Source organism: Dermacentor albipictus, chromosome 3 (assembly GCF_038994185.2).
Source record: "Dermacentor albipictus isolate Rhodes 1998 colony chromosome 3, USDA_Dalb.pri_finalv2, whole genome shotgun sequence".
Lineage (NCBI taxonomy): Eukaryota > Metazoa > Arthropoda > Arachnida > Ixodida > Ixodidae > Dermacentor > Dermacentor albipictus.
The window spans coordinates 4,451,318-4,466,812 of NC_091823.1; the positions used below are offsets into that span (position 1 = coordinate 4,451,318).

The window sequence follows — 15,495 nt, forward strand, 5'->3', positions numbered from 1 at the left end:
AAATCTTGGCGACACTTAGTATGAGCATAGTTCAGCCGTGCATAACCTTGTGAGACTTAGCAAAACCTAGCAACACTTAGTATGAACCTACCCGAGCCATATCTGACCTAGCAAAACTTAGCAAAACAAGCACTACTTAGCAAAAGCAGACCTAGCTTTACTGTCACCCAGCCTTGCACGCCTAGGGCAAACTTCCCACATTTTTTTTTTCTTCGAGGCGTGATGAAGTGCAGCGTCCATAGCTTGTGTTAACATCGGCTCCATCTTCTCGAAATGTTTTCGCCGCGATTTTCTGTGCATACCAGCCCTAATTTTGTACCATTCGAACCGTGAGACCACCAGGACTCTGTAGATACCATGTTAGCAGGTGGGACATTTATTTTTCCGGGACTGCGACCACTTTTGTGTTACGACCAAGCCGTCGCCGTGCTAAGTCTAAGCGCGTGCGCCAGGTGCTCGGCCTACCAGGCTACCTGGCACGTTCCCGCGCGTGTCCGTGCGAGCTCTGCCACGACGCACAAGCCCCTGGCCAAATCTGCGAAGCATGGAAGTCCAAGTATGTGGCAAAGATATTTCCCCGGAAGAGTTAACCGCCGAGATGGGCTGGTGTACCGCCCGTTCCCGTCGGTGTACCGCCCGTCGCCCAGACGAGCAGCGGCGCCGAAAACTATCCCAAGACCAACAACCTAGGAAGCAAGACTCTCGCTCTCGCTATAGACCCAGGAAGCAAGTTAGAACTCAGGTTCTCAAGGCCGGGCGCATGCTCCCACTACCAGACAAATGAGATCAAGATCATCGTCAGACCCAAAGGAGCACTCAATATTTCCAAGGTCGGCAGCCCTACAGTGACTGCAGCTATTCTTCAAGCAGCGCAACTTAGCTCAGAAGCCAGTCAAAACGACACAATGTGCTCGAAGAACCAGCAAAACATCATGGTGATCAGCACGCCCAGCCGCAAAATGCGGACCGGTACGTAAGAATCAAGTCCATCCAAGTCAACGGGGTAACCCACGAGGTCAGCGCGTACGAAGCCACCCCATGCAGATAATACCACCAAAGGAGTCATCAGAGGCATCCCTCTCACCGATGACGCCAGACAAGTCGATGCTAACATCATAAATGATCTCAATCCTCTGGCCCTGGCCGCAAAGCGAATCGGTTCCACCACGACCATCGTCATTGCCTTCGACGGACCTAACGTACCATACATGGTTCGGTATGGCGCAACACTAATCCCATGCTCCCTGTACCACAAACAGATCGATATCTGTTACCACTGCGGCCGTCTCGGGCACCGCATGGACGTTTGCCCGTTCCCTAATAACAAGATCTGCCGGGGCTGCGGAGCTCGCAACCCAGATCAAGATCATCAGTGTACACCCAAGTGCATGTTGTGTGGTGGACCCCACCCCACAGCGGACAAAGCTTGTACTGCCAGATACAAAACGCCGTACGTTATACGAAGGCGCCTCGGAGAACGCCGAGTAGCACAGCATTCAGCCCTTCAATCGGAAGATTTCCCGTCCATGGAGACCAAGCACTGGTCCCGGTCGCGCTCCCTCTCCAGACCGAGGTCGGACCGAGGTCGGTCCAGATCAAGATCCACGTCAACTCAAGGAGCCAGATATACCTCAGAAAAGGTGAGCTTCGCAGAGGCCCTGACGGGCGTCTCGCGAGAGGGTCACGTAAAATCCCCCCCACTGCCTAAACCTAACACAGACAACACAGACATCGAACACCTTAAGAAAGAAAACGCAATTATGCGTGATTTAATCGAAAAGCTTACCCAGGAGGTTCACAGTCTCAAACAACCCAAAACCCAACCCGCACCGAACACCCCGGAACCCACTACCAACAGCCAAACTGAAGAACTCTCAAGACCAGCCCTAAAAAAGCGAGCCCTCCAAGAAGGAGCTCAGGGCCAAGTACGCTCGGAGGTCAAGGATATGCTCGTAACACTCCAAAGCACGGTGGAAACTTTACAGAATTCTCTAATCGCCCTTATGCACAGAGTCACCGCCATGGAAGCTAATATTCAAACCCTTTTCACGCACACCGCTTCCACCGCTCAAACCGTAGCCATGGACACCACAGGAACCGTCGCCGCCACCCTGCCACCTGTGGCATCCTTTATCCTTCATCATGGCCGACACTAAAACTGACACAACATTGTGGCAGTGGAACTGCCGAGGCTACCTCCATAAACAACCCGTTCTCCGTCAACACCTCCGTACTATTGCATGTCAACCCGACGTAATCTTGCTCCAGGAAACGCACAATACTCCGGTCAGCCTTCCAGGATATCACTCTCTCACTGCGAACAACGCTCCACACGGAGTCTCCACACTCGTTCGAAAAAGAATTACCGCACGACTTGAACGATCGGCGCACCGAACACCTCTTCATTGAGCTCATCCCGCACAGAAAACGAAAGGAAGGAATATTTATTCTCAATATCTACAATACTCCATCTCAACGCCATAGCAGATTTCTAACCCTCTTCAAAAAGGCCCTTAACATCGCAGGCAGCAGCCCCCTTATCATCGGAGGTGACTTCAATCTCCCGCACACACGATGGGGTTACAGACACAGCTCTGCTGCAGGTCGTAACTTATGGCAAGACTCCCATGATCTCGGGCTTACACTCATTGCTGACCCAGCCTTCCCCACTCGCCTCGGCACTTCTACTGAACGAGACACGACGCCAGACCTCACTTTCACCAAAAACGAAGACAACACCCATTGGCGCAACACCCAACACGACCTCGGGAGTGATCACTCTATCATTGAAATTACTCTCCCACACCTACCATCCGTTATGAGAGAAACTAGGGACTTTACTTGGACGGACTGGGATGCGTTCCGTAAATGCCCTGTAACAGCAACGACGGACACCCCCATTACCGACATAGAATCATGGTCATGCGATCTACTGTCTGATACTAAATCGGCCACCCGCATTATCACAACAGACGCCCCGACTGAGCGCATGGACAGTAGACTCGCCCACCTTATCGAGGCCAAATCATCCATCCTCTCTAGATGGAAGGGACAACGGCTCAATAGAAGACTCAGACGGAAGGTCGCACTTCTCAACAAGGAAATTGAAGCTCACTGCCGCGTTCTAAGTCAACAGCAATAGACATAACTCTGTCACTCTCTAGACGGGCAACTGCACCACCCCCGATCGTGGAAAATCCTCAAACATTTGATTGATAGCACCACCACCCGCTCATATCAACAAGATCGCCTCACCAAGCTTTTATTCACAGAAAGGAAGACACATGGCCAGGACCACGTTAAGAATAGCTTATGTCAAAAGTACATGCCATCTGCGCCCACTCAACCTCACGGCCCATACACAGGGACCTCCAACCCTGCCCTTCATGAAGATTTCAGCGTGGCAGAGATTCATGCTGCCCTACATAAGCTGAACAGCCGTTCGGCGCCAGGCCCAGATGGTGTTACGAATAAAACACTAAGAAATCTTGATGACCCCTCGGTGCAACAACTCACCGAATACATCAACAACTGCTGGCGCCAGGGATCCATTCCCTGGACATGGAAAATGGCCAAAGTAATTCTCATCCCCAAACCCGGTAAGCCATCTGGCCTCGCCAATCTCCGGCCCATATCGCTAACTTCATGTGTAGGCAAGGTCATGGAGCACGCACTCCTAACCCGTGTAAACACTCACCTCGAAGACACATGTGCTTACCCCCACTCGATAATTGGCTTTAGACAGCATCTTTCCACCCAAGACGCTATGCTCCAACTTCAGCATCAAATCCTAGATGGCAAATGCCGTCACACGAAGGCGATCTTGGGCCTCGACCTCGAGCGCGCCTTCGATAATATAAGGCACTCCACCATCCTCGAGCGCATCTCCTTGCTCAACCGTGGAGAACGCACTTACAACTACGTAAGAGACTTTCTATCCAATCGGAAGGCCTTCCTGTCGGTCGGAGACATTCGATCGGAGGAACTCTCCCTCGGCAGCACGGGCACACCACAAGGCTCTGTAATTTCCCCAATACTGTTTAATCTGGTTATGCTCGGATTAGCACAAGAACTACAAAAAACTCGACGGCATTGAACACACCATATACGCCGACGACATTACAATCTGGGCTGCAAAGGGCAGTGACGGCCAAATCGAAACTGCCCTACAAGACGCCATTGACGTCGTAGAAAATTATCTTGAAGTCACGGGACTCCGCTGTTCCCCTGAAAAGTCGGAGCTTCTCCTATACCGCCCCACACTCCGTGGACGCCCCCCGCGGGGCTCCACAACTAAACGCCAATAGGAGGAAATAGAGCTCAACCTGAGGGATGGCAGACCTATACCCGTGGTCCCTTGCATCCGCGTTCTTGGTATGACCATAGAAGCCAGCGGAGCTAACTCTACGGCTATCTCAAAGATCCTTCGACAGACCGCCAATACATCCAGACTGCTGAAACGAGTGACCAACCGGCGAGGGGGTATGAAGGAAGAAAGCCTCATCCACCTTGTCCAATCTTTTATCGTCTGTCACATTACTTATGTTGCGCCCTTTCTCAACTGGTACAAAGCTGAAAAGACTAAACTGGACATCATCATTAGGGGAGCCTATAAGCAGGCCTTAGGACTACCCAACCACACCAGCACGGAACTTCTGCTACAATTAAGGCATCCACAACACGCTAGACGAGTTAATCGAGGCCCAACGTCGATCTCAACTAGAGCGGCTTACTCTCACGGAAACGGGCCGAGGAGCGCCTTTCGGGGCGCCCTTCGAAGCCGCGCGTAGTTACCCGTTTCGCCGTCGTCCAAGTGCGAGCGGCGCGGAAACGTGGCCACCTTGGAGACCGCGCCCGACGGGGCCGGAGGTGACGCGGGGCTCCGCCGGACGCGCCCGGGCCACGTGTGCACAGACCGACTGCACCGGCGCAGCGCACCGACCTGCGAGTCACCGCTCGCGTGAACACCCGTGCAATATCTTGGCGTTCGGACAAAACACCGGAAACATGTTCCTCGAAACCTCGTAATCTTGTCTTTCTGGTGTATTTGTGTAGATAACTCCTTTTACTACGCGTAAAAAAGTACGTCGATGCCTTCAGGAAAGGCAGCGACAACTCGAACATCCAGACGACTATACACTGGATGCGACAACTTCTAGCAACAAATTTTGCATACCAATTTTACGCCGCCTTGCATACGACTATTACTGCAGGCAAAAACACATGGGCGCTCGCTGGCTTTTCGCATTACTAGTTATTGCTTCTGTTTGATCACGGGAAATCAGCTCTCAGAAAGCACTCATGCAACGGCTTATACGTTTCCGACTTGGTCTTATATATCATTGTAGTCCTTTCAAGAAAACATGATTGGTAGGTGTTATAGAACGGAAGCTGTAAAAAGAACTTAAAGGCACTGTGAAAAGAAAGCAACATTAATGCACATCCGATGCACTTCGTCAGTCCGTATTGTGCGAAACATTTTTCAGACAGCTGACTGTCCCGCATTGTCTGGGGTTTTATAAAGTATTACCAAGGGCGTTATAACATAAAGCTATTCCAAACTGTTTCCGTTCTATTCCTTCTATCAGCCTTCTACAACTGGACAAATTTTTGTGGCCACCGCCCTTCGCCTGTCTGTCACGCGACATCACAAGAACAGCGAAATGTTTCCGTCTGATATAACTGTACACACTTAGCATGCATGGTTAGACCAAACAAAAGAAAAAGAATTATTTGCGATTCTGCCCCTTTCTTGTCATTAGTTTTCCCCTTTAGGACAAAACATCTCGGGCTGCGCCCGCTTCACCTGTCAGTTACGGGATGTCACAAAGAAAACTGAGCATGTCAAATTGACCTGTATGCATTGAAGGTACATCAATATGTCAAACAAAAGCTAATTTTTCTAAAAATATAAGAGAATGCCCCCTTCAGAAAGGAATAGAAGATGGCTGCCCGCCCATCGCTCTGGCACTGGCTACTCAGAGCTGCCGGGAAAACAAGTCTTATTTGCGTATAAAGCAAATTTTTGCATGGCGGTATAAAGTTGTTGAGCCCTTTCGGCTACGCGTACGACGTCCAACTCTTATTCGCTGAGGATGCGTTTTAGCCGCGTTTATAGCCTTGCGCTGCACGACCAGCCACCGTAAGCGAAACAAAGGGAAACGGACCAGTCGCAGACGCCGGCACCGCCCTCCTTTTCTGGTTATGTACTTTCGCTGCGCTCGGCCCCTTGGAAACCCGCTTTTTCTCGGCGTGCTCCTCACCTTTTGTCAGGCAATTTGATAAAGAAGACATGCTAAGGTACGCAATGCTATTCGTTCTGAAAGCAAATAAAGGCGACCTACAATAAACAAGGAATTCTCTTGACTGAGCTGTTTAAAAAACGCTGCGAGCCACCGTCGATGCTTGCGTCGGCGGCTACGTAAATTTCACGTCAGGAGATTCGAATAAAACGGATAGCAATAGCTTTGCGTTATAGGGCTCCAGGTGAACCAGCGTGTTCGCGCAAGGCAAAAAGCTGTGCGTGTGACGCGAGCACGTGCGTGGTGACATCACAAGACGACGGCATGATTTCTACTCCGGCCGTTGGACGCGAGTTTACGGCATGCCGTTTGTTGGGGTTATAAATGAAACGGATTGTAATGTGATAGCGAGGTAATGTTGTACAATGGTCCCTACCGATGCCTGTGTCATGTGATCTCTGTTAAATCGACGATGGCATTTGTACTCCGGCGAAGAAACGTAACATTGGTGCGACGTAGGCCAATACTCGAGGCGGTATATTGTCGCACAGCTTCTGCGTAGCGTACGTCATATGCTTCGAGGAAAGGACTTGGAAAACTACGGTTGATCCCTCTTTCATAGGAATCGCCTCCGATGCGAAATTTCATCAGCCGGCATGGGCGCGATGGTCAGCCCATATATTCGCCTAGACTTCGTCCTTCTGGCTTCAAAGAGCTTCGTGACTTTGTAAACTCATCATTTTAAACAAGGTACTCTTTTATGAATAATTAGGCGCCATTAAAATTGTCCGTCCGCAGGATTCGAACCCACGTGCACAATCCCGATATTGGAGCCATGACTACATGAAGGCTTGCATCGAAAAGCGGTCTACCCCGTATTCAGAAATGCAACTTAAGTTGAAGCCCGTACTTGACTTGAGTGACGCTTATCGGGAACGCGCCGACGGAAACGCAGTGAGCGTCTTTGGGCACGTTAAGGCCAGGCGTCATCTAAATCAAGTCAAGCATGGGCTTCGACTTAAGTTGCATTTCTGCATACGGGAGTCTACGCACCCTTTTCATTTGTCTTTGCCAAGGTGCAGTTAGAAGGCAGGCTTGCACTGACGGGGAAGGAACGGATAACGCAAGCAATCAGAGCCTCCGACAACAGCTGCTGAAGCGGACGCGTTGGAACGAAGGCGGACAAATTATGCGAGCAAAAGTTATGCCGGTGTCGCACGCACACAGCTGGGTAGGCTTGCTCGAACATTTAATAACGAGAATAATAACGAATTTAAGAACTCGTTCTAGCGTGGACTAGGTGTTGTCTAGGAACATTTAAGAACGCCTTCTTAAATGTGTTCTTATTTTCGTTTAATTATTAAATGTTCGTGCAAGCCGCCCCTGGTCGCGATCGGGGCCGTTGCGGGTCGTACTTCACGGTCCAATGATCCGGATTGAGCAATTATCGTCTGCTGATCGTCAGCAACTCTCAGAACTGCATAATATATTGGCTATAAATTCAAACTTGCAGAACATGGTTCAAATTAGACAATATTTCCGCGTGTTGCCCGCTCCTGAAACAGGCGACTTCCATCCCTGAAACGCTGCTTTCTGCAGATGACGACCGGCGGCGACACAAGTTTATGCTTTCGCCGTCGTGGCAGCAGCTCGCATTCCCACCAGCGCAGGCAAATTTGGACTTGTTTCTTAAAAACTAGGCAGAGAACTGAGCCACGCGTTATACTAAACGAAGTCGACACCCAGTGCAATCATTCTGCAAAATTTGAGCAAGAACAGCACAGCGGTGAGCGCAAAACCTTTTTTTTCGAACACGCGCAGCGAAATATTCAGGTCCCTGTGTAGGAGGGAGCATTAGGTCACGCAGCCAGCCTTGGCAAGCGAACGCTCCGTGAAGCCACAGAGGTGGCCCAACGCATGACCTCTTGCGTCGAGACCATAGAGCAAGAATCGAGATTTGCTGAAAGGTTTGGTTCCCAGTAGTTATGCCAGTAATTATTCGGTGCGCGCTTGTTCAGCTGCTCTGCCGTGGCTCTGCCTGCAGCGCGGGAACACGCAAACTAACCGCGTAATTGCGATAGCTATTATATGGACATTTCTGCCGTCGCCGTGAGGTTCCGTATGAGTGAAAGCTTGTGAGTGGGGAACGCGGTTCAACCTCGCGTGCGCGAGTGACGAACGCTGCCCGGATGCCTGCCCTCTCCTTCGCCGGCGGTGCCTCGATGTCCTCCTCGCCCGCAGCTCCGTCATTTCTCTACTGCTCCGTACAGAGTGGGGACAACCGCGGCGTCTCATACGGCGTTGGCCACGCGAATCGCGGACGCCGTAGTAGACGCCTTTGGCGGACGCCGTAGGGACGCGTTGCCGGCGCTCGTGTGTCTTGAAAGTGGTCTGCGACGTGGCTGAAGTGCGCGCCCGCGCGGGCCTCATTTTCAATCTGCGATGTTTGCAGAGTGCGCCTTGTGCCGGTAGCTTCGTATGCGCTGTACTTTCGACGTTTCGTACGCGTTTAGGTGACAGACGCACGGAGGCCAATTGGCTCGGGGCTGCTGCCGCGATTTCTAACTCCAGCGTTCTCACAGACAGTTTCCGCTGTCATCAAGCGATGTGCGTTCATGTTTACCTGTGCACGCGTGACACCATGCTGGTTAATTTAATTAAAACACATTGACGGGCTAGTTGGTTTGAATACATAATAGAATGTGTAAGCGCGACTGAACAAGGACATCGAAAGAAGCAGACACACAAAGACAGCGCTGTCTCCATGTGTTTATTTCTTTCTACGTCCTCGTTGAGTCACGCTTACACATTTTATCATTGTTAATTTAGTTAGTAAGCGAACGTTTACAAGTTTATACGGTCGTTAAAATAACTATCCTTACTTCGTACAGCTATCTACTGATTTGCTATTGCAATCGCTGCTTCGCCTTTCTGGTGGAAGTATGAATGTTTTTCTTTCTGAATTCGACAATGCATTGAGTTGCTCGTTCGTTGACGATAGGGTGGTATTTGTCTTCAGGTATGTAGATCTTTTTTTTTTTTAACCTGAAGAACCCTGTGGAGATAAATATAGTATCATGTTCCATCTATAGCTCATTCAAAGCATGCAGCAAAGCTTTGAATTTTACTAGCGAATTGGCGTCACAGAATGCAAAAAGGTTTTCAGACTTGAAACTAACCTTTTCTAACACCAGGCGCGTATGCTGGATGTATATAGCGCCCCGCACTAAGAAACAGCTTCTACCGTTCGAATCGCCACACTCAAAATTAGTGACGCGTGCCATAGCAGCCCTGTGTTTAACAATGCTCTCAATAAAAGCTGCCACCATTCAATTGGAGCAAAGTTTTGATTAGCAGATTCGGCGTTGAAGAGCATCTCCAGCGTATTTTTGGCACGCCTACGGCCCGCTCTGAAGTCGCGAAAAAAACTCTCTGAGCACGTGCAGTATTATGGCGAGTCCTACACGTTATACATTGAGGATGTTCTCGCGCTTTGCTGTCGCGTCGAATAATAATATATGGGGTTTTACGTGCCAAAACCACTTTCTGATTATGAGGCACGCCGTAGTGGGGGACTCTGGAAATTTTGACCACCTGGGGTTCTTTAACGAGCACCTAAATCTAAGCACACGGGTGTTTTCGCATTTCGCCCCCATCGAAATGCGGCCGCCGTGGCCGGGATTCGATCCCGCGACCTCGTGCTCAGCAGCCTAACACCATAGCCACTGAGCAACCACGGCGGGTGCCGTCGCGTCGACAACGCCACGCCAGAAACTGACCGCGTCCGCCGCCATCTCAGAGGCATCGGATCTATCGCTTTCAACGCCTTTGCGGTGCGAAATCCCACGAGTGTAATGACGCTATATTTGTGTGTCAGCGCCTCGATTCCTTGTAGTCAATCCGTTTGCAGCCCGACTCGTCCGACAACCCCTTGACCAACAGTGCTGAGCTCTCAGTGTCTATTGTGGACGTCATATTGCTCATCTGTACATAACCATCACCATCACTTCGCATCTTCATCTTCGGTGCGCTAGCTCGTGCTTTTGGAATAAAACTGCCGAGTAAAACCGTTACTTCTCAGTATACATATACATATGAAGTCAAACACGTCATTGCATTCAGCGAGTTTGAATGATAGTGCTTGAATGATAGGACGCACGAAACGAGAGCACTTCGTTTTTCCCACGTTTGGGCCGGGGTCCAGCCTCCTATTCCCTGACATATATTTTATAAACAAGAAAAAATGTGTTATTTTTCAGGAAGAGGATCCGTAGATTTGGTCGCGAACGAGCGCAGCTGTGTTCGAACGGTCGTGCGGCACTCTTCAGAGTCTTCCTAGCTCAAAAGCACCTGCCAACTCTCCGCCAACTAGTGGATTACATATACTGCGGTACAGTGTATGGTGTGAAAAAGCATTGACACAGCTGCTCTTTTCCCGTTCGTGTGTTTGTGCACCAGCACATTGCTTAACCTGGACCGGGGCTTCTCGCCCATATGTTGGGTGCAGCGGCTTCGTGACAACTATGCGACCGAGGAGTGCGACGCTCTCACCTGCGGAGGCTTCGGCGACGAATCGGCCACAATCATGTTGTGCAGCTCCGCCTGGCGCCTCGACTCCCTCTCGAGGCTGTCGACATACTGGGACGCCGTGCAAGTCGCGAACGCATCCGGCATCGCCTCGACGACCGACTCGCGGGTGCTGCGCTTGCGGGCGAAGATCGCCTGCGGAGAAGACGCTCTTCGGTAAAAGCGGCCCCGAGTCACGGCGTCACCGTCACGGTGTCGATGGAGCAAAATATTTTCTTTAAATTTTCTTTAAAGGCGTGCGATTTAAACAGATACGTGTATTTCAATGTGACATGGCATTGGAACATGTTGATTAGGGAATAAACACCACGAAGGTGGCAGCCAACGGAGCCCTCCGTTGCATTTTTATCGTGATTCGTGATGTAAGTAAGGTCCGTGCTCAACGTGTTCAATGTTGGGAGCAAAGCTTGTCATTGTTGTTATTTGTTAATGTGTTAGCATCTTAGGATACCTCGCGCACTTTTCGAGAGTTATCTGTCTCTGTTTGTATCTAACCGTTGTCCCGCCTGCCTGGATCACTGGCCAGTCGACCTGGGGTCGCTGTGTATGTGGCAATGTTCACATACGTGCCGTGCCGCTCGTCAAGGAACCTCTTTCACTCCGGCAGGGGTAACTGCAGATGCGGGGTTGGGTAGGTACTGCAGGTGCTCAATGAAACTCTTTGACACCGACTTTGAATTCTAGGTACGTGTCGCTCAGTCTGTGCCTCTTTGATGCCCGCTTGAGACACTGGGCGCGTGCCAGTACGTACGTACTACTCTTCAATGAACGTATTTGACGCCAATTTGGATAACTGGGTATGCGCCACTGGGAATACGCCGCTCTGCAGTGAGGATCCCTTAAATGTATCCGATGATAGGCGGAATCGAAACCACGTCACAAGGATTCCTCAGGGGCAAGAGCCCGACGCTTTGGCAGGCTGCGCCACAAACTCACTGGTTAAGCGCCGTTTTTCAATGAACGTCTTTCACGCCAATGCTTTAGTGAGCTGTGCCATGAATGCACTAGATACGCGCTCTTTGGCCATACCTGGCCCTTGCGCCTCTAAACACCTAGACATAATCATCTGCAATGAACATATCGCCAACATGGGTCACTGTGTATGCACCACTGGATGTGCGGCAAGCGGGAACTAATTGTAGCGTTCGCAGGCACCGGAGCGCCGCGCTTCTTGTACCTGAGGCCAGGCGTGCACTTCTCAGCAGCACCGCCAGATGGCGCGTCGTATGCAGAAAGACGGGCGAGACCGTGCTCTGCGCAAACGAGACTCGCGCGCGACGCCGTCAGCGAAAATGCGTAGCGCCGGAAAAAAAAACAGCACTTCAAGAAGGCTATCGCATCAACTTGTGTGAATCTTTGTCCTTCCAGGCGCTTTGTTTCGTGTACAAAATGGGCGCCCGATGCACCACTTCTTTCACTGAGTGGAAATGTTAAGAAGTTGTAGAAAAAACTGCAGGACGCTTAAGCTTCGCCTTCAAGAGTGGAACGCGACAGCGTTCCCGTCGACCCGCCAAGGGATGTAAGACAATGGGCTTCGGCGCAGCGACTACGCGCCCCGCATCGGACGCGGTGAGCGTCGAGCAACGCAGCGTTCGGCGCGGCAACGAAATGTGCGCCTGAGCAAGCGACGCACGCCTCTAAGGCAACACCGCATTCACTAGAGGCGCATTTGTACCGCTTTGAAGCATGGAACTCGTGGCTCATTTCTTCTTCCGGCTACCGTTCGGTGCGGACGCGGAATCATGTGCTCCAGCGGAGCGGCGATAGCGGCCTCTGCAAGCCGCGGAAACAGGATTGAAGACAATGATGGTCAGGACTACGAGATCATTTTGCCTACATTGCCCACCGGACGTGTTGTGGTTAATACTGTGTTTTTGCACGGCGACGTACGAGTTAGGCCCTACAGGGTTGAGGACTTCCGCGACGCCCTAGCCAACGCTGGTGCGCTTCCCGACGTGGTGGCGTTGGGGGCGTACCAAATCAACCATGTTTGGGCCGTGACTCTCAACAGCACCGAAGCAACTAAGAAGTTGGCCGCTCTCAAGGAACTGGAAGTAAAAGGACGCCGCTGCATTATCTTCGATCCAGATAACCAACAGGTGAAACTACGGCTGCACTGGATGTTGCACGGCGTGGCGGACGACGACATTCGGACGGCTCTCGCTGCTTACGGCAGCGTTTCCGAAGTGACCCGGGAGCGATGGCGAGTCTCAGGCGTCAAGGAGAAAGGGTCCACAACGAGGACCGTGCTCCTGAAGCTGAAACCCGGTTTGAAGGTCGATGACCTACCTCACCAGCTACGCGTTGCAGGAGAGTTGGCCCTTGTGGTGGCGCCTGGGCGGCCTATGCAATGCCTACGCTGCCGTGGTACGGGCCACGTTCGACGTGAATGCAAGGTGCCACGGTGCTCAAAATGCAGACGCTATGGTCACGTCGACAGCGATTGCGTCCGCACGTATGCGGTTGCTACGGAGCCGGCATCGCAAGACAAGTCGACTGAGCTGCTGATGGACGTCGACGAGGCGGAGGAGGCAGCGAAAGGAGCCGAGGAAGTGGGCAAGCCAGCAGGAATGACCAACCCGTCGGGGCTTGCCAGTGGTGACACAAGCACGTCAAGCAATGGGGAGACGCACCCCGATGAGAAGGAATTGCCTGCCAGCAGTGACACAACCAAGTCAAGCAACGGAGAGACGCACCCAGAGGAGAAGGAATTGCCTGCGTCTCGGGCGAAGGCGTCGGAGAATGGGAAGAGCGTTCCGGCACCCACAGTCGTCGACCCAGCGAACAGCTCACCGAACGCTGACCTGAGCGGCGGCCGCGCAGTCAGCGTCTCCGTGCCAGCCAAGCGCCCTTATGGCCACACCGGCAGCGAAGGGGATAAGGTGGCAGCCACCAGCGTCGAGGAGCCGCCTGCAAAAACAACTCAAGCCAGGCGGGCCAGTCTCCGGCAGCGACCTAACGTTTCGTCTGAGAGGCGAACCGGCGATACAGCACCTACGCTGCAAGGTTTGGAGCCTGCACAGGCTGGCTCCGGCTTCAACGATGGCGTCTAGCCACGCGCTAGACGCGGAGGGTAAGCACCATGCTCTCGGCCTTTTCACTTCCTTGCGAAAATGGCTCCTGCATCTCCGTTGAAGGTCGCTACACTTAATGTCAGGGGCTTGGCAGGAAAGAAAAAGCAAAGTCAGGTGTATCGGCTTTTAACGGAGCACGACATTGATATATTGGCCGTGCAGGAAACAAAAGTTGACGGTGAGGAAGAGACCGGGAGCATGGTGCGACGTTTCACGTCTAGATTCTATGCTATTGTAAGCCATGCTATCGGCACATCTGCTGGTTGTGTCCTTTTTATTAAGAAGTTGCCGGCTCTGGTCGTGCATGCTGATTTCTCGTGCTTGTCAGGTCGGTGTGTTGCTGTCGATTTCGCACTCAGCGATACAGAATGGCGTGTTTTATGTTTGTACGCACCAAATGTTGTGGATGAAAGGGTCGATTTCTTTAGAAGTGTTGAGCAGCGTCTCAGCTTCGATAAACAGCTGATTATCATGGGCGACTTCAACTGTGTCCTGAGTGCATGTGATAAGACTAGTGATCTGCGCTTCAGGGACGCAAGTACTGAGGTACTGTCGCAAATCATAGACAAATGGAACCTTGAGGATGTGGCGGAGTGTATGCAAGGCGCGGGTGGTGTGAAGTACACACATTTCCAGCGTGCAAGTCATGCCCGTCTGGACCGCATTTATCTAACGTTGGACGCGATTCCAAAATGCAACAGTTATCAAGTAGTGCCGGTGTCTTTCTCAGACCACTGTTTAGTAGAGTGCGGGATTGGGGCAAAAGAACGTGGCAGTGCTTTTAGCTGGGAACTGTGGAAGATAAATAACAAGCTGATTAAAGACGATGCTTTCAACCTTGCGGTAGTTGAAGAAATCGGCAAAATAGAGCCGAATAAAGAACTGAAAACATGGCAACAGTGGGAGCTTTGTAAGGAACAACTTAAAATAAAAGCAATAGAGCGGTCTTGTTCTATGGCGTACGAGGAGAAACTAAATGAACGTAATCTAAGGTCTATGCTTTCAAAACTGCTCGAGAAAGAATGCGAAGCGCCTGGTAAATGGATCGATGACATTAGGAAAACGAAACAAAAAGTCGAAGTGATAGAAGAGGAGCGTTATCGTGGTGCGCTGGTCCGGGCGAGAGCCGAACATGTAGCTGCTGGGGAGACACCGTCTAAACGAGCACTCGGAATTGAAAAAGCCCACGCTCGTCGAAATCACATAGACAACATAGAATGGGGGGGCGTCTTATCGGAAGATAACGAACATATTAAGCGTGCATTTTTTCAGTACTATCAGGCATTGTTCGCATTACAGGTCGCCGACATGAACACGTTTAATGATAAGTTCCTTGAGGCACTGCCGCGACTCAACGATGAGAAGAAGGATAGGTTAGAGCTGCCAATAACCGAATCAGAGGTAGAAACGGCGATAGACAATTTAAATCCTGGTAAATCGCCAGGACCGGACGGGTTAAGCGCGGCGTTTTACAAAGCTTTTAAGCGTGGAATCGCGCCAATATTGACGGTAGTGTTTAATGAAGCTTACAAAATTAACAAATTGCCTCCGTCTTTTGCAAGATCACACACTGTCTTAATCTCCAAAACTGA

At 51.2% G+C, this 15,495-nt stretch overlaps 1 protein-coding gene across 3 annotated transcripts in view; it reads right to left on the bottom strand.

The window, feature by feature from the left end:
- Window positions 1–15,495, bottom strand: part of LOC139057183 (uncharacterized) — an 81,100-nt gene that overhangs the window by 40,169 nt on the left and 25,436 nt on the right. For 2 of the 3 annotated variants that reach the window (XM_070534988.1, XM_070534989.1), the window contains exons 6-7: window positions 10,794–10,964; window positions 4,795–4,942 (exon numbers count right to left, since the gene is read on the bottom strand). In XM_070534988.1, the coding sequence (XP_070391089.1) occupies window positions 4,795–4,942; window positions 10,794–10,964 (319 nt within the window). The remainder of the gene's footprint in view (window positions 1–4,794; window positions 4,943–10,793; window positions 10,965–15,495) is intronic. The other variant, XM_070534990.1, reaches the window with a different exon arrangement.